The sequence below is a fragment of the Agelaius phoeniceus genome, chromosome 1 (assembly GCF_051311805.1).
Source record: "Agelaius phoeniceus isolate bAgePho1 chromosome 1, bAgePho1.hap1, whole genome shotgun sequence".
Lineage (NCBI taxonomy): Eukaryota > Metazoa > Chordata > Aves > Passeriformes > Icteridae > Agelaius > Agelaius phoeniceus.
The window spans coordinates 47003879-47023221 of NC_135265.1; the positions used below are offsets into that span (position 1 = coordinate 47003879).

A 19343-nucleotide genomic window follows, 5' to 3' on the forward strand; every position below is an offset into this window, starting at 1 on the left:
TTTATCACAGCTATTTTCCAGTGTACTTAGAGTACATCCCTAGAAAATACAAAGTACAGCACAGCGCACAGTTGCACGCTGGAATTGGAAGCTTACTTCTGGAGGTGGGAGAACTTGTGCAGCTCACACATATGTGTGCATATATATAGATATATGCAAATATAAATATATATATTCACTGCTTTGCTGGACACAAGTATAAAAGAAGCCACATTGGCCACATTTATCTCCCAGTGCCATCCTGCTGATTATTCCCATGTAGCAAAGCAATTGTCACATTCTCATTGCCAGACTTCACCAGTTTCACCTGTTTATGAAATACAGATGTCATTTCAAACAATGAGTATGCTTAAGTGTCTTGAATGGTTTGGGGGCATTTGCTGGTAAATTGGTGCAGGAACATGCTTGGTTGTTCATGTTTCCACACCGGCAGTGCTACAACAGTGGAAAAGAATCACCTAACGTGTAATGGGCTGATGTGCTGGTTAATTTGTGCTAGCTGGCATTTTGTGAGCTGCTCTTCTCCTTCTCACCTCTTACAGAGGCCGCTTTAAAGCTTCATCTTGTTACAGAAGAGCTTTTTTTTCCCCAAACCATTGTGGAACTTCTCAAGAGCACTTTTTGGTCAATATAGCACCCACCATTCTCAACTCTATAAGTAGCTGCTACAAATAATGGTTGCTGCTGTCTTCCAGAAGTGCCCGGTCACTGGTGATGGGGGTAAGGTCCTCCCAAATCCAGCTGTCAGCTTTCATGCAACAGTTGAGACTCGTTCCCTCTTCAGTCTCTTCCTTACAAAAGTCATTAGTGCTCCCAGGGGGATGCACATGGTGGATGATGCCACCAGCAGCCCGATCACCGCCAGGGCATAGCCTGGGTAATCCTTGGTCACCAGCTGGCCCTGCAAGGGAGAAAACAGAGTTGGATCTGTGGGATCTGTCCCAGAGTCGGGCTAGGAGCAGAGCTGTGTGTATGGACCTAAGCAGGACCTCTGAGAAGCATTTGCAGTCTGTGGCAGCTCACAGCTGCCCTCGGTGTTCTCTGTCCAACCACACACACTGAAAACTGACAAGAACAGAGCTGCTGACAACAGGATTGGGGGAAACTTCTGCAAGCTTTGGTAAAGAGCAGATTTTGGCTTGATTTGTGTTTCTTAATGAGGTGGCTGGGCCCTGACCTCTGTCAGGGCTCTGTTGCTCTCCTGGAGCCTGTGGGCTCATGCTGACACCCAGTCAACAGGCCAGGCCTGCCATGAGTCCTAAATTGGCCATGACATGAGAACAGTTATGTGCTTTGTTCCTGCATGATGGAAACATTTCCACAAAATGTTACAAAACCAGTGATTGCTTATCCATTAGTAATTGCTCTGTGACAAATGCACAGGCCAGTATTCTTAAGAAAGTGTCCTGGCCATGAAGAAAAATGTGTATGGAAATTAGGAAAACTATTCTAGCAGCAGCTCAGCTCTCCTAAAGTACCACTAATTTTGTTCAAAGTAAATACGCTTTAAAAGTAGGGGGTTTTAAAGTGTATTTTTAAAGATGATATTTGGGTCTTCAACATGAATGAAATTTAATTCTATGAAGGGTTGATTAAGAATCACAGAGGGAAATTAGTTGATTCTACAGAATCACTGCATCATCACTAAGTCAAGTTTTCCCTGGTTTTCCTTTCCACGAAATTAAGGGATGGCTCTGACTCCAGCTACTCGCTTTCAGAACGCCATTTTGTGGGAGAGTGTAGTTAGAAGCTTAGAAGCTTGTATCCTTGCAGGAAATAAGGAAGGTCTAAAACAGAAAAAAAGCCCAGCCCCAAAACTCTTACCTGTGTGGCATCCCATGCTTGGTATTGCAATGTTCCTGTGAGGATGTAGTCGGTGAGGTAAAAAATAAATAGGCTTATAATAAGCAGTGGACTAACAAAAGCCCACATAATTTTCCAATACCAGTTTGGCTTGTGTCCAATCATGGTGTAAAGATCTTTCTCAAATCTGTTCAAAAGAAAACCAAACATTTTTGTGAAGAAAACCGAACACATATTTTTGAGACTGGCTACAGATACTTGATGAATACCTTGTTCTGAGTTACTTCAAAAGCTGCCTACAGAATTGAGGATGCCAGATGAGAGAGGGGTGTACAGTTGACCACAAATGAGCAGAGAATTATCTGAAAAGCTGGCTCACTATAATCACAGTGAGGGGGAAGTCAACAAAGACAGTGAGGCTTCCAAGAGAATCCCAAGCTGCAGAGAGTAGCTAGAAATAGTTACAACAAGAAAGTTCTGCCTGAAGCATAAGCTTGGGCTGTTACTAGTGTCAGCTGACAGAGAGAAAGAATGATGCTGTAGTACTGTGGAGAAAACAGCTGGGTTTGTGTAGCTGAGTGTTCTCAGTGCTGTTACCTGACTGTCTTAGGGGAAGTACTGACACTGGGAATGGTACCTAAAATCTCACAGGACACCTGGATCTTACTCAAATGCTTTGAATTCATCAGGGAGGAAATACCCACATATGTGCCTGGACACCCTCTGTGCTGGCAGACTAACAAAGCAAATGCTGAAGCCTTTCCTTTCAGCTATTTTCAAATGCCTCTGCTGTTCAAAACTTCTCCTGGTTCCAGAGCTTCCTTTTACCCACAAGGATTGACTTGGGAGACAAACAATGTGCGAGGTGACCACCTTTGAAACCAGACTTACTGGCACTCTTGTGCTCGTGCTGAACTCCTGTCATGGGAGGAGCAGAGTTTTGGCAGAAGTTGCTCCTGAGACCAAAGACAAGAGCAGGGAGCTGTGTGTACAACTCCTTAGTACTGCCCTGTCAGCCCAGCCTGGCCCCTCACAGCCCTGAGCCAGGGCCCCAGAAGAGGTCTGCAGGGCAGGGGAGACCCTCATCCCCTTGCTGGTCCTATAGCACAGGAAAAAATATTCATCCCAAGGCAATATTTCTATTCCTGGCCCGTGGCTGCTCCCCAGCTGTGACACTATGAAGGAAGCAGGGCTCCAGCTTTACCTCCTTATGCCATAGATGTAACACACAGCGATGGTTTCCACCAGCACGATGAGCAGCAGCGAGAGGGTGGCTGCGTAGTCGTTGAAGATGTCAAACCAGTAATTTCCAGCCTCCATGGTGAAGATCAGGCCAATTATACAATTCACGAAACACACAACACCTGTGTGGATAAAAACAGGGATCCTGCCATTACACCTGGAAGTTTGTGTAGGGAAAATGTCACACTTGTTGTGACTAACAAGCTGGTGGGATTTCTGCTGAGCAGCTCTCTGAGGAGAAGAATTTTCTTTTCCCTGTGGAAAAGACCTGCCCCTTAGCATGTGTGACTGTTATTAAACTGCTGCTCTTTAGACCTGCACAGTCACAGCACATCATCCTAGACATGGCCAAGACAGCCAAATATTAGCTACAGCCATGTCACACGTGCATGCAGCATCTGCTGTTGCTGCTGGGCGTCCAGCTGAAACAAGTTTTTTAAAACTGATTTCCATGCCCAGAAAGGACACTTATCTCTTTTGACCAATGGCTGAGGTGGTTCATAGTTGGGATACTGGCAATGTGACTGAACAGCTGCTTGCTGCAACTATGCTGCCATTTGTATCCTCCCTTTGAGCTTCACCAGTCAGGAGACGCGAGTCTGAAGGAGCTGAGGTGTGTCGGGAAGCCTGGAAATACACACCCATGACTGCCCTGTTGCTTTGGGAGCTCCCAAGGGAAAGGCCTGCACAGGATGGGCAGGATTTCACAAGGGCAGGCAAACCCTTCCAGCAGCGTATTTGCTATTCCCTGCTCCACCCGAGGTCAGAGAGTGGAGTGGCACTTCACTCAATGGCAGTGGACACCACAGCTTGTGCAAACACACACACACACACACACTCACAGAGGTGCTCCCTGTGTGGCCTGTGAGCAGCCTGGCAGGTGCTTACCCGAGATCACCTCCTTGGGGAAGCGGGAGGCGATGACCCTGCTGTCGGTCAGCGGTGTGAGGATGGCAGCCGTGTTCCCCAGCATGCTGCCAATGCCCAGCATCAGCAGCATGAAGAAGTAGAGCACGGAGTACAGCTGGGGCACCTCCATGTTTTTGATCGCTTCTGAATAGACTATAAATGCCAGTCCCGTCCCCTGGACAGCCTGACGGAGACAAGGGGAGAAAACTGAGTTGCAGGCAGCTCCTCAGCTCAATAAAGGACATAGGACAAAAGAGAGTGACTCTGTGCCGTGACCATGTACACCTGAGCTGTTGTGTACAGCAAAGGCAGGTAAGGTCTTCACTGGTTTGTCCCAACTGCACGGACACTGGATGCTAATGACCCAAGCGAGCCCCTGCCCCATCCTGAGGTGTAGAAATGATCCCCAGTCCTGGCCAGGCAGCTCCTGGGCTCAATGGGAGCAAAGGAGACACCACAAAGTGGTGCAACTCACCGTGTCTAGCTCTGCTTCCAAGCTGCAGTTTTTGATCTGTGGTGCTAATTGGGCATATTCCTCTGGGTGGGTGGCCATGAGGTAATCTTTCATCTCATTGAGGTTGTCTGCTGTTAAAGAGCCTTCCTCCAGGTCAAAAGCATTCAGCAGCAGCAGGATCACCCTGGGAAGGATTACAGGAATTTAATGGCTTTCAGGCCCAGAGCCCCATCCCTTTTCTCCATCAGCCCCAGGGGAATGTTTTGCTGGTGCCAGGGCTTCAGTGTCCCTGGGTGAGAGCAGCACTTCCAGCACAGTGCTGGGACACTGGCAACCTTGTTCTCATTTGTGCCTTGCAGGGAGCAGCTCCTGTGCCCACACTGCTGCTCCCAGGCAGGTATCTTGGGAGCTGGCCAGTGCTGCCTGGTGTCTCTTCCCCTTTGCCCTGCGGTCTCACGTCCACACCCCACCAACTTTAAAGTCTTTTGTCAACAAGCAAGGACTAGCAGCTTGGTTTCCTCTCTGATCAACAGATGGATTGAAAGCTCTAAAAATATGAGTAAATGTGTAACTGACGTGGGCCCTGTGCCAGGGACTGCACGCAAGCTTGCAGCTACAGGACACAATCCTGCAGGCTGCTGGGCACTTGCAGAGCATCACAGCCAAGGAGGATGAACTTGTGGAACTTAAGGGCTGAGCCTTTAAAAAGGGGATCTGATCATCGCTGCATTTATTTATCAGCTTCCCCCACACTCCCTGGAGCACAGGCCAGGACAAGAACACAGGGGAAAGTTCCTCTATGACTTGCCCAGGCAAACTCACCCTCTTGACCAGGCCTGTGCCTGGAAGCAGCACCCAGGTGTCAAAAGGCAAAGCTTTCTGACCTTTCATCTCAGGCTTCATCGCTTTGAATAGCTCCTTTAGCTTTATTAGAGCAGTATCAGCTCTGGTCTTGGGGCAGTGCTGGCAGAGCTGCGTGCTGTTATTTATTTACCTCCCCCTTCAGCTGCCCCAGAACAGCATGCAGTGAAAACCAGTGAAACAGAGGGCTCTTACTTGTTGATACAGCTCTCGTAGTTAAAGGTGGCCTTGAAGCCGTAGATGGAGAAGGTGACGATGCTGGCGAATATGGAGGTGGTGCTGTTGATGAGGGACACGATGATGGCGTGTCTCTGGCAGTTGTTGGAGGGCTCGTTGTAGCTGGCGAAGGCGATGAGGCTGCCAAAGCCAAGGCCCAGTGAGAAGAAGATCTGCGTGGCAGCGCTGATCCAGGTCTTGGGGTTCGACAGCTGCTCCAGCTGCAAAGGCAGATGAGAGAGCAAAACCACGAAGTTCCACCAAGTGCCCAGCACTGCCCCTTCCAGCCTGCAGGGATGGGGCCCTTTGTGCACTCATTACAGGTCAGGGGTGGTTTTGGGCAGGGTTACTGCCCTGACTGGAAGCAACAGGTTATGCTAACAGGAAGGTCTTTTTCTGCAGGAAAAAGCAAGCTGCTTGTGGGCACCATGGCAGCCTCCAGCCATTCCCAGCTGAGGTTCCCAGCTGCCAGACCTATGTTACTGCAGCAAAAATTCAGTATAAAAAAAAGAAGGACCAAGACCTTTTAAAAACTTCTGTGCCCAGTAACCAATAACATTTCCTGAAGAATTCAATACAGTTTTTCTGTACCTTTGGTGTGAACATGTAGACAAGCCCATTCACAGCTCCATGAAGTGTTAATCCTCTGATGAGGTATATGATGAGAACACAGTATGGCAAAGAGGCTGTCACATAGACGACCTGGGGAAAGAGGGTAAAGACCTTGGTCTAAAGAATATGTAAGACAAAGCTAATCTGCTATGTCAGTCTCACTTTACCTAAATAATTTCCATTAATGTGTTTGTTATCCTGATATTAATCTTTAACGAAACATTATCAGACAAATCTAACTTTAGATTTACATTTTAGGGAAACAAGTTTTTAATAATCCTGAAGACCTGTGCTACTATTCCAAGTGTCTTCTCTTAGACTGGAAATCAAACAAAAATCTAAAATATTTGCAGCAAACTCAGTTCTACATCATTTGGTGGCATAACACCAGTTCACAACCATCTATCAAAAACTCATTAGGCAAAGGTGATCATCACATCATCATTATCATCGTCATCATCATGTTTGCTCTATAAGGAAGGCAAGCAGAGCTCATAAAAGGTCAAAATAAAACTTGAATTTAATCAAATTGAATCAAAATTTAATTGAATCAGTTGCAGCAAGTTTAAGAGGTTATTCCTAGTTTACAGTCTCTTGGCTTTCTGTATTTGGCTAAGACGATTTGGGGATTACAGCCCTCAGCTTGCTGCTTAGTGCAGGCTCAGCCAGGACATTGGGGTTTTTCTCCCCACTTCCTCATAACTTCTGCTGTGAATAAAAAGCAAGCAAAAAATGCCCAGTAGATGTCTTGTTTTTCTTGCAAAGATCAAGGAATAGACGTCTCCTGACACGCCTCTGCTGGGGCAGGCAGCTTTCCTCATGGCCAGCAGCCTGACAACTGCCCATGAGAGAGAGCTGCTGTGCTTAAAGGACTTCTCCGGGTTACTTTTTCAGTATCAGCGCTGTGATTGATCCTGCTTCAGCTGCACCTTGACAGGGCAGCAGAGCTCGGTGCTCGGGGGGATACCTGATCCCGAGGAGCAGCAGCCATTCCCCGCTGCCCGTCAGCGCCCCGCACGTCCCGCCCGGGCTCGGCAGGGCTGTGCCCGCTCTCACCTTGCCGGTGGAGGCGGTGCCGCGGAGGATGCAGAGGTAAACCACGAGCCAGGCCAGCGTCAGGCACAGCGCCTGCTCCCACTGGATGCTGCCGCTGGCCTCCAGCGACGGGGAGATGTTCAGGGTCTGCCGGTACCAGAAGTACTGCGTGGATGAAGTCTTCTCACACTCCTCCTCGTAGCCCGTGCGGTTGCTGTTGAGGGGGCAGGTGGCCCATGGCAGTGGGTCCTGGCAGGAAGGGCCATGAGTGAGGGCATGGCAGGGAGAGCCGAGGTGCCAGTGGGGAACAGGGAGGAGGATGATGGCAAGGACAGCTTTCTGCCCGGGCTTGCTTCTCTCTGTGTGGTTGGGGATGACCCTCTCCCCTGGGGATGATCTCTTTTGACAATCTCCCTTGGCAATGACCCTCACCCTAAGGACTGATGCTTTCTGATCCTCTCCCCTGGGGATGACCCTTTCTGAACTCCCCTACCCAAGGACAGATCAACTCTGTGCCTCTTCCTTGGGGATGACCAGACTGATTCTCTCCCCAGGGACTGAGCCTCTTTAACCCTCTCCCCTGGAGGTGACACTCTCCAAGCATCTACCATGGGACCAACCTCTCCCCCGACATCAGACAGGCCCATCCCAGGATGCAGGGCACGCTGCACCAAGGCACATGTGACCAAAGTCAAGCCTGGCCTTGACCTGAATTCCATGGTGAGGAGAAGACAACAGCCAATGTCTCTGGGAGGACCACATCACTGCCTAACTTTTCCCTGCAGCAAAGCCCTGGGTTTCTGAAGCTTTTGACACCCTTTCACCTCCCCATTCCCAGTTGACAATGGTGCCATGCAACATCCAGCACCTAGGAAAAGCCACTGTGACCCTCCACAGCCATAGCAGGGCCAAGCTGGGCTGTTGGGAGCCCACACACCTGGAAGGAGTGGAAGAGGTACCAGAAGGCCCAGGCATTTATCACATTGTAGTACATGGAGAGGAAGAAGGAGACGACAACACTGGCAACTCCTGTGGGTATGGAGGGAGACACTTGGTCAGCAGAAAACCCCAAAATTCCCAGGGCTCCACAACATCTGTGGGATGTGGGAGCAGCACCACCATGGCTGACACAGGAGAGGCTTTGTCCCTGCACAGCCATGTGCACAGGGCATGTCCCTGACACTGCAGTCAGTGCCTCCTCCTCCCACCAGGACTATCCTGACCTGGATTTGATACTCTGGGCCATGAGGAATGAATTATTCCATGTATCATTAAAAAAACAAGTGTGCTTATGCAAATTAATGATAGCTTGGGTTTTCAGGGTAATTTAATAATATAAAAATGTAGCCAAGAGTGGACATTGGTAAATGGTAGACTGGAACAGCAGGAAATTAGGGCACCATTTTATCACTCATGTTGAGCTTATTGGGAAGGTGCTCTTTGGGTCAAAACTCAGTGTAGGCAGCCCCAAGGGCTGGGTTTAGCACTGGCCTTCACAACATGATTTTGGCAGTCTGCCTGAGGGCAGGGGAACTCACACCTCTGAATCCAGACCCAACACAGCAAGCCCCAGTGCCCAACAAGGGACAGGATAAATGCATGCCATGAGGTGTCTGTCTTTGCTCAGCCTGGTGAAACCCAGTAAAACCTGAGCTCTCACCTGGGTTTTTTCTGAAAGACAAAGCTCTCCAATCTAAAATCACCCAGGTTCCCTGCATGCTGGAAAACAAAGATGGAAACTGAGAACATACCAACACCACAGAGGTAGGGACTTATTATTTTCCAGGCGCCGATGCTGCCCTGCCTCATGCGCTGCCCTACAGCCAGCTCCAAGTACAGCAGGGGCATCCCCTCGGCAATCAGCATGATGAGGTATGGGATCAAAAAGCCACCTGGGAGAACAAACCCAACAGTCAGCCTTCAGCAGATCAGCAGCAAGATAAACACCACTTTGCCCTATTTGTGTTCAAGTCATGCTGTCAGTGCCCCAGAGGCTGGCTGGCCTGGTCCTGGTCCTGTCCCGGTACCTGGAGTACTGAGGGTATGGCCCAGTCCTGAAGGACATCTCACAGAGGTTTCAGGCAGAGTCCCAGAGGCTGGTGGGCGCTGACTGCTTGGGCACAGGGAATTTTCTGCAGGGACTTGGCAGGGCTGGGGTTTCTGCTGTTAAACTGTGTTAGGCGGCCCTGCTGTGCGGCAGCACTGCCCAGATGCATCCGGGCGGCTTGAGCAATGCTGGGGGCTGGGGCTGTTAAAGGGTAACCAGCCACCTGCGAAACCTTGTAACCCATAATGAGACAAAGAGGATGAGGGAAAGATTTACTTCAGTGTGGGGTGTTCTGCTGCACAGCCAAAGTGCTCAAAGAAAAGGTAACAGCAATGTCTGTGTCAAACAGAGAGTTTTGAGTTACATATTAAAGTCTGGCCTTGCTTAAAAATAAAAAAACAATCAAAAAACCAAACAAAAAAGTTCCCAAATGCCCATCCTGAGCCCACAAGCACCAGCAAATGAATGAAGGCTTTTCCCCCAGAGCCTTTCCTCCCAGCCTGGGAGCAGACCCTGGGACACAGGCATTGAGTCTCCTGGATGGGGCTGCTCATCCCTGCTTCCCTGCACATGGAGAGCCACAGAGATGCTCCTGTGGAAGAGGAACAGCAGGAGTGAGAAGGTTGACAGCGAGGAAAGGAAAAGTACCTTCTTGTCTGGCAATCAGGATGTGCTCTGGCTTAAATTTCTGCCAGAAAAAAATAAAATCCTTGTATTCAACCTGGGGCTCACTTCAGAAAGAGCTGCTGACTGAGTCAAAAGCTGGATTTTTGTGAAGGCTTCCCTGCTTCCCTTTTTACAGCAAGCCAAAATATTTACGTAAATATCTCTTATTTAGGATTTAATCTGTGGCATTAACATTCCTTGCAATGGGCTCTGTGCAGCGCTGTGGAGGAATGAACTCCATGCAGCGACTGAGGCAAAGACCTGGAAATAAACACAGAGCAATAATCCGGTTTATTCTGGGAATTAATTTCCCACCTCCCAGCTCTCTTGTTATTAACAACCCCTTTGTTACTCTGTTAGATAACTTCCTCTGCCACAAGGGAGCCGTCGAGGGTTTAAGAGCTCCCGCAGCCGCTCTGTGCCGGTGGGGTGCGAGCTGCCCCAGCAGCCACTGAGGCAGCTCTGCCATCTACCACAGGGGAATCAGCATTAGGCCTTGCAAAGGTTTTCCACCCTCCCAGCAGCGCTGCCACATGTTTGGCATTGACTGTGCCAACTGGCAAGGAGGAGAAATGCCTTCAGGCTTGTTCTTCACCCCAGTGTCCCCCCACAGCTGGGGGTGCCAGGGCTAAGCCCCTGCCCCTTGCTCTGCATCCTGTTTGCACACAGATCTTGCTCCTAGTGCTACTCTTCCCAAAGAGGAGAACCAAAACGGCTCACACAAGTGACTCTGGGCAGCCAATAAACCAGCTCCTTGTCAGCTGGGAATCAGCTCTACTCAAGTTCCCGCTCACTGACACCAGGCATTGCTCCCTCCGGTGCCAGCTGTCTGCACAAACCAGCCCCAGGACAGATCCCTGTAGCTGGCAAAAGGTGCAGAGTGTGCCGTGGCTCTGCTCAAGGCCCTGGGCTTGGCCAGTGGCACCCTCGGCCCTGCTCAGGCTCTTGCCTGGTGCTCGGGGGCTTCCTCGCCCAGGGCTGAGCGCTGCTGAGCACCAGCCCCGCTGCAGACCCGGCCCAGCCTCGTTGGAGCCTGGCCCAGCCTGCTTAGGGACAGAGGAGCTGCACCTACAAGGGGTGCATGCACCCTGCTCTGCTCAGGTCATGCTCCCAGCAGGAAAGCAAGGAGAAGGAGAAGAAGGGAAACTGCTGATGAACAGAATGACAGGTTACAAAGTGCAAATACTCAGGTTACAAATACTCAGCATCATCCGCGATAAGGGCCCGATTGCCCTGCTGGGCAGGACAGGGATTGGCTCCGTGCTTTACTGCAAGGAAGATGCCAAACAAGCTGGCGCCCCCCTAGTTAATCCCAGAGCCTGACATAGCCACCTTTTAAGTTCCTGAAACGATGTTCTGTATGCGTGGGTTTTGTGAACCCCAGGAAAGCCACAGAATCCTCTTTAAGAGGGCAGTGGATAAAACAATTAAGAAAAGCAAAACCTCCTGTCAGGAGTTTTAATTTCACAATAGAAAGAGCTGCCTTTCCCCACATAAATATAAGTGGTAAAGAGAAAAACAATGGAAAATATAATGAAAAATAATAGAAAAACATTCTCATAAAACATGCTTTTAGAAAATTCTTGGGTGTATCATAGAATGGTTTGAGTTGGAAGGCACCTTTTAAAGATCATCTAGTCCAAAGCCCTTGCAATGAGCAGGGAAGCTTATTTAAGCTTCTATTCAGGTTAACCAAACGTTCCAGTTTTGGTTACATTTCAGAGAATTTTCACCACCTTTCAGAGAATTTTCATCACAATACAGATGGCTGATTAAAAGAATGACCCAAAGCTGCCCAAAAGTCAGAGTTTTGCTGCCCTTCAGGATGTCTGCCATGATGGGAACTAGCGAACTGATCACGTGCAGTTTGACTGTGTACAGAAACACATTTTAAGCTTTGTGCTAGAGTTCAGTGTCAGATATGAAGTCTTTACCCTTAAAGCATATGGAGGGGAATATACACAAGATTACAGCACATCTATAATTTCTGCTATCTGAACTGTCTAAGAAAGTTTCAGCCACTGCAGCATCTATCTTCTACTGACACTTCACCACCATATTATCTGCATTTTTCTGACCTGATCCCATAGGATAGCTCTGATGCAGTCTCAGCCCTGAGATGGCTTTCCAAATAGCAGCATGAACCAACTGTTACCACCACAAGTGCATTCAGAAGTAAGCTACAAGCCAGCAAAATAAGCATAAAAGCAAAAAGCTGTTTAACATCTCAGTGTTTCTTCCTGAAAGGAAGAAAAGGCAGAAGGAGGCCAGAAGTAGATAAGGCAGATGCTCATCATGTCCCTTAATTCAAGATTGAGATGGGTCCCCAGCCATGTCAACAGATGAAGTATGAAGAAGTAAAAAAACTTGTCTTACAGAGAGCCTGTTTCTAAAGATTCTTCAAAACTGTGGTAGCTGTATACTAGACGAATTATTAATAATGGTCTTTAATTAATCTAATTATCTGACTTTTCATTTCTAAAGAAGAACAGCTGTGGCTCATATATGCCACAAATATCATCTTTCTTCAGTTTGGACCCAGGAGGAGGATAACTTTTAAAGAGGGTTTTGAGGTCTTTTTGGTTGGTTTATTTATTTTTGGAGGACAAATCAATTTATTCCTTATTTCCAAAGGTTCCCGGGAGGCTTTAGCTATGAAACCCCTGTTGATTAAGGCATTTCAGCCAAGGCTTCAACTTCAAGGCAGATTTGCAGTCAAGTTATCATCTCCTAAAGCAAAGCTTTGTATAAAAGATATTAATGACGGGTACTTGAAATAATACAGCTGATCTTTAAGTTAAATCAGTATAATCATCTCCCCTTCTCAATATTTTCCAAGTCCCCATAGGTGAATGTACAAGAACATGAACCACTTTCTGACACCTTCAAAGTGATTCAGTGGGACAAAAATATAATAAATGAATACTATGTGGATCTGTATCTCTCACTCTACCTCAGTATTTTTAGAAAACATGGACTTTCTCACTGTTTCATTGCACTTACAGGAAACAATGCCACTATACTGGGGCAGCTGTCAGGTAAAAACCTAATGCTAAAGAATACATAAAATAAAGCCACAATAAAACAGATTGCACAACAACAGAAAGCCAGACCTTCTCTCTGCCCTGGACCTTGCTGGGTGGACAGAGCACGAACATGGACAACATACTTTTGCACTTAAATCTTGCCCCACTCCTCCTGGAGGGAAGCAAGAAAATGTAAACCCCACTTACCTCCTCCATACATCTGGCATAAGTATGGAAACCTCCACACATTTCCCAGCCCCACAGCATAGGAAATGCAGGCGAAAACAAACTGCAGGGGATTGTCCCATAAGGGTCTGGATTTCTCCATTGCTTTCTTGCCGGCAGAGGTTGCAGCAGAGCCTCCTGCCTTCACTCCCTCAGGTACTCTGCCAACCGTGCCTCACACTCCACGCCAGTCCGGCTCGGAGGGGAGGGAAAGGCGGAGGAGCTGTGCTTGCCAATTCCTATCAAGCTTTTTAATTACTAATCTTATTAACAGGCACATACTGAAATAGGAATGCTGGTAAATAGATTATAGACACACACAGAACTATAAAATTGGTACTTTGGGTGAATAGCTGCTTGGGTCTTGACTGGGAAGGATGTGAGCTGAGGGATTTTTAGTAACTCACATGCCAACTTGAAGCTGTGAGGAAATAACATTGGGGCTGAAGTTTGGTTTTGGAAATGGGACACTCCTTCCCCACAGGGCTCCCTTCCTACCGAGTGCCATTCATGTGCATGAGGCACCAGCTTGAATTTGATTGCACAGAAGAGGGGTTCCCACACAATTAGGACTGGGTTTAGAGACTGTCAGTGCTTTTAGGGTAATAATAAACAGAATCCTCAGACATCCTATCACTGTGCCCTGGTGCTCACCTCAACCAACCCAGCACACTCCCCAGTTCCAAAAGTGGCCTTGAAACAAGTCCTATCAGCCCTGCAGGTCCCCACCCTAGTACACACCTGACAACACTCAAGTTTGACCCTCCTGGAATAATGCTTCCCCTCTACATACTCTGCATGTGTGTGACAGAGTGAAACAGCCAGTCTCTTTTCATTCACCCTCATGCTCAAACCCCACTGCTGCAGGTGAACTTTTCTGAGGGGTTGCTGTTCTAAAATACTTTCAAGCAGCAGGGACCAAACACAAAGGCCAGGGGGAAAAGGTGCCTGTGACCATTGTGGAGGCAGAAGGATCCAGGGGGCCTTTGGGTCATCTGAAGGCACACTGAGGTGCCATGTCTGAACATGAACCCTGTGTGTTTGGGCCCCTGCCAAGGTACACTTTGAGCTCAACCACTTTGGACAGGTCTCCCAGCGAAGGAGGCTGCCAGCAGCGTCTGCAGCAATAAAAAGTAGCTGAGCAACTCCAGGGACTCACCTTCCTTCCTCTGTTTAAATGGGGTTTTTCCAGGGCACCTTTCAGGATCAATTTACAAGTATGACTCACTCAGATGCTGTCAGTCTCATTCCTCCAGCACCAGGAATTTGGTCCCAGCCAGTTCTGGGTGTGCTGATCCAGCATCCCATTGGGCACTGGCTCAGCCAAAGCCTGCAGCTGTGGGTATGGGTGAGAACTCCAACCCTGGGGGCTCTGGACAGGAGCCTGAACTGCAGAGTGTGTCCTGCAGTGCTGCTGAGCCCAGCAGCAGCACTCAGGTGGACCTGCTGACCAGCCACCTGTATTACCAAAGTCACAAAGTGGGACACCACTTTTGTGTCTGCTAAAGCAGGTGATGGTACACATCTCCTGTAAGTGCATCCATTCTTTGGGGTGTGCTTTAGTGGTGCTAGAGATCTAAGTTCTCACTGGAAAACATCAGGGTTTGCCAAAGCTGCCTGTAGTTTTGAGGGAGTTTGTGATTTTTTTTGCAGTATCCACGCAGTTCTTGTCTTGCTTGCAGAACTGCAGCATGCCAGATAGCCCTGGCAATTTGTCCCATGGGTATAACCCAGAATTCTGCTGGAAGGAATAATCCAAGGTAATTTTAAATGCATAAGCTGTTAAACTGAAAGACACACACAGAGAATGTGAGTTGTCCCACATCAGGAAAACTTTCACAAATTAGTAAAAAGTCAAATGCCTGTCCCTAGCAGTGGGATTTATTATAAATTATGTGTATAAATAGCTTACAGTATTAAATAATTTGCTGACGGGACAGCCTTAAAAAATAGCACATTGCTACCACTTGGGTTGCTTCTGTGTGAATAGATTACTCCTACTGATGAGCATCATCAAGTTAAAGATTTCCTTGGCTCTGTACCTCCTTCCCATTACATTTCAAACTAGTTTACTAATGGACTGGAAGAGATTGTGCAGGCAGAGACGTGTGATGTCCTCATCTCGGGTCAGGCCAGATCAGGAAGTTCAGGTGGAATGAGATGAATCCTTGCCTCTGTCACAAATGTCAGTCTCATCAGTAGCTCAGATCACAGACTACTGTGAGTTTTTTTAAAGGTGGTCAAGCACATAGGCACCCAGCAAAGTGCCTGTCATCTACTGGCTCCTTGGGACACACACTTTAAATATATTTAAATGTATTTAAACAGACAACATGCAAGAATTCTTGCTGTGGGACTTTCTATGTACATTTCAGATCATCAATATGCTATTTCTGATGTTGTTCATGATTTTATCTCCTCTGAACTGCTTTCATTTGGGTTAGGGAAGGGCTTGGCTTTATCTTTAGGGACAAAGATAAGCCTCTAATAGACATATGCAAGAAATTTTGATCATGGCACTGCTCATATTAAAGAAGGATTAGAAAGAATTTTTTCTCCCAGTACCTAACAAATTTGAGATGTGGGGTTTGGCAGTGGTTGAGAAGGGAAGGGGTTCATCTGCACAGCAGACCAGGGACTGATGGGACTGCCCAGAAGAATTGCCCTATGTAAACCAAGTCAGAAGCTGATAAACAAAGCAAAGAATCCCATTTCTCACTGAAGCAAAACCTCAAGAACTTAAGTGAAGATATCAACGAAAAACCCTGGTCTTGTGTCTCTTGATGCCAGTACAGTGAAAAGCCAAATGCCTCTCCCAGCTACCTAAAATGCAGACAAAAAGGGAATCTGGGGTCCTAACAACAGGTTGGGGACAATGATTTCAGGGTGGGAGAGAAGCTCAATAGTTTGATTGGCAAAAGTCATAGAAACAAGGGAAGAAATTCTACGAGGTAGCCTGGACCTTTATTATGCTACTTCCAGTATGTATCACTATACCACTTAAATTTAAAAATAAACCCTCTGGGCTTTCCTTGATGAGCCAGACATGGGAGGGGGACAAAGTGTCAGCAGCTCTGGTGTTCAGTATCTTCAGTTCCTGGAGGAACTCACTTCCAGATGCAAACACTGCTAGTGTGTATCTGCTAGTGTGTCAGATGACAATCAAAGCAAAGGCATGGAGTGTCTGCAGCCTCTGCATGTATTTACTGATGCTGTCATGGGAAGCAGATATGCAGACAAGGGAGTAGCAGCTTCTACATATGGGTTTTCTGTTGGGATTCACTGTTGACAGTAGCTACCCTAAGATGCCTGTTTCCTTACCTTAGGAGAAAGAAATAATCCATCTGGAATTTTGACAACTCATAGGCCATGACAAGTGTTGGGCAATTGCTCTATGAGTAATTGGAGGTTACAGTTACTCCTCTAAGCAGTTACTAGGATTACAATTATTCCTTCCAGTTTATCACTACTACTTGCTGCTTAGCTCCAAACTGTAGATGATGCCTTTAAGGCCTCTACCCTGAAGTTATTTCCAGCCTCTCAAACACCCCTAAAACTGTTTAACTTTATCTCAACCTCCCAAGAAAAGCATGCCTGAAAACAGTCTCTCTTTTTATTTTCCTTGCTTTTCCTTAGCATCACAGCTCTATCCATCTTCTGACTGTCTGATTTTTTAGGGTACTCACTCCATAAAGTTTGGATTCTTAGAATTGTACCTAATTCACCCAGACTTCAAAACTGATCTGTGTCAAATGAGAGTCAGAAACTGGCATGTCACTAAAAGATAGCTGGATTACTCAGTCAGTTCTTCTGCTTGTCACCTGCCAGTTGCCCCTTCCTCTATCAAAGCTTGCCTGCACTCTGGGGAGGTCTCTGGGCAGCTCTCTTATTCACCAGCAGCTGTCACTCGTGAGCTGCCCTGCCACAGTCCTGCACACTCCAAGGCACTACATCAACAAGTTCCTAAAAAGAATTTAAAAAATAATTAACAAACAAAACTTTCTGTTGAAACAGAATGACATGTACCTACCCATCTTTATTTGGAGAAGAGCTGACTCCAAAGAAGCTGCCTAATGTGTCAGGATATGTCCAAGAGGAGACCCTGTTAAGGAGGGCACATCTAGACATCTTCAGGGAGAGTCTGTGGGCAGCCAGAGCAGGGCAGGAATCCTGGGACAACACCTTCCCTGGGATGTTGTCAAAATTAACAATCACAGGGTAACTCTGTAGGCACATTCTCTGCTCAAAGTCAGTTACAAAAATAACCACAGTAACAATTACAATAACAATTCTTACCTGCTCATATACAAACTTACCTTCAAATGACTTCACAATGTTTTAGAAGGCACATCCTTCTAGACCAGATCAAACCTTTTAAGCTTGATCTATTCAGCCACCTGATATCCCAACATGATTCACATTTTCTTCCTGAGGCAGTAAAGATTTCACTGTGGTTTCACAGCACTTCATGTCACACAAAAGTCAAGCCCTGTCTTTAATAATGCCAGAAGAGGGAAATCAAACCAAGGAATCTTACAAACGTTTTGGCTGGATTGAAATCTAAGCTCCTGGCAGATGACTGGGATTCCCAAAAGCAAGGTATGTGGGAAATGTCCAAATTTCAGCTGTTCAAGATATCAGTCTCAATATCAAACAAAAAAGTGCACTTGCAAGTTAAGTGTCAATGTAGGTATTAGTACTCACCTTAGGACATTTTTTTAAATGGCTATTAGGCACAAGAGAAAAACAGGTTAATGAGTACTTTATGAACAGTTAAAGATCATTGGTTAATACATGGTCTCATTAGGATGTCTCATTTATTAACAACCACTGAAGTCACTGTTGGAGCATAGGGTTGTTTGTTGGCTGTCAGAGTCAGTACTAGCAAAGCTGAGATGCCTAGATTTCATTCCCATATTCTTCAGCCTGCAAGAAAAAAACCAAAACAAAACCAAAAACCAAACCCCAACCAGCCTGAAAGAGATCTGATTTCTGCAGACCAGCTAGTCATCCAGGAATTTTCTTTCTAAACATTCCCTTCAGGCATACCTAGGGAATTAACAACTGAAGTGGAAGAAATGGATGACGTCTATTTGAGCAGCACAAGGAACAAAGGCTGCTAAATGGAGTATTAGAATTTACACCTCAAGGAAAGAAGTGAAGTTTTAGAAACATCAGGCACTGTCAGGAGAGGTTCAGATGTCATTTCCATCTTCAAAATATTGTACCTATCTCAAGAAAAAAATCACAACTGTATAATGCTCCAGGTTTTCTTTGACAGGTACATCACCTGTCAAATTTGATGTATTTTCCACCAAGAGCTCCACACAAGACTTTTAATTAGCCATGCTGCAGCACAAAAAGCAAGCATCTCAGTGATCCCACAGTCGCTAAACTGGCAATCTGCAAGGCAAGAAATCAAAGTCTGAGTTTCAATTTTGCCCTGCACAGTTCTTTACAAGATTTGCCTTACTCATTTGAGGAGATAACAAGGTGTGTAACCATGCTTGTCTAAGCCAACTTATTTCACTGAGACCTAGCCATATACAGTGTACTTTCTTGCTGAGATGGTTTCTACACAGATAATGAAGGATGATCACAGAGTCAGTATTCTAGAGCCAAAGACTGATGAGAAGACCAGCAAGAGTCATGACAGTCTCTGGCTTTTCTCACCCTTCACCTGCTATTTTAGAAATACTAATTGATCTCATAAAGTGAGTGTTATTATGAAGAAAAAACCACAACATTCATCCAGACAAGTACTCGTGTTGTTCTGAGCAAACACAGGCCAAAAGGCTCTTTGGTACATGCCTATTAGGAACTTAACATTTTAGTGACTGTATAAGGAGCAAAAGAATACCTTTCATTACCTTAATTGTCACTGCATGAGGAGGATGTCACCCCATAACTCTCTACTATTGTGCTACAGCAATAGCATCCTGCCACAGGCATAGGACTTTATCTCAAACCAACCTCACTTAACCAGTGAGAGGCAAAAGACAGGAGAACTTGCAGAAAACATGAAAACATAAACTTAGGGAAAAAAGAAGAACTCAGATTGCAAGTGTATGGCAGATTTGAGTTAAGCAATTTTAACAGCTTTGCTTGTTAAAGAAATAATGAGGAAAAAAGATCCGTTTCAGTTCAAGCAGCTCCTGAGAAAAACATTGTTAAATGCCAGTTTCTGTAACACAAACACCCTCAGCCCTGTCACTGCTACTCTCTTTTGCAGATGTTTGATGCGACG

At 46.6% G+C, this 19343-nt stretch overlaps 1 protein-coding gene across 3 annotated transcripts; it reads right to left on the reverse strand.

The window, feature by feature from the left end:
* Positions 1 to 152: 152 nt before the first annotated feature.
* SLC6A20 (solute carrier family 6 member 20) lies at positions 153 to 19332 on the reverse strand. Of its 3 annotated transcripts, none has more exons than XM_077178244.1 (11): positions 17127 to 19332; positions 8884 to 9024; positions 8070 to 8161; positions 7154 to 7381; positions 6077 to 6187; positions 5465 to 5706; positions 4430 to 4592; positions 3934 to 4138; positions 3008 to 3167; positions 1825 to 1990; positions 153 to 901 (listed from the first exon to the last, which is right to left on the reverse strand). In XM_077178244.1, exons 1-11 carry the CDS (start codon positions 17128 to 17130, stop codon positions 752 to 754), a joined length of 1662 nt encoding a protein of 553 aa, XP_077034359.1. In that variant the 5' UTR covers positions 17131 to 19332; the 3' UTR covers positions 153 to 751. The 3 variants fall into 3 exon arrangements, with proteins under 3 accessions (XP_077034359.1, XP_077034362.1, XP_054499660.1); XM_077178247.1 differs by having other exon boundaries at positions 16951 to 19332; XM_054643685.2 differs by having other exon boundaries at positions 13079 to 19332.
* Between the last annotated feature and the right edge of the window lie 11 nt (positions 19333 to 19343).

Coding starts and splice junctions, on each gene's coding strand:
- SLC6A20 (XM_054643685.2), bottom strand. CDS start 13,199: ATGGAGAAATCCAGACCCTTATGGGACAATCCCCTGCAGTTTGTTTTC. Junction 4,593..5,464: donor TACGAGAGCTGTATCAACAA/GTAAGAGCCCTC, acceptor AATCCTTCCCAG/GGTGATCCTGCTGCTGCTGA. Junction 3,168..3,933: donor CCCCAAGGAGGTGATCTCGG/GTAAGCACCTGC, acceptor TTATCCACACAG/GTGTTGTGTGTTTCGTGAAT.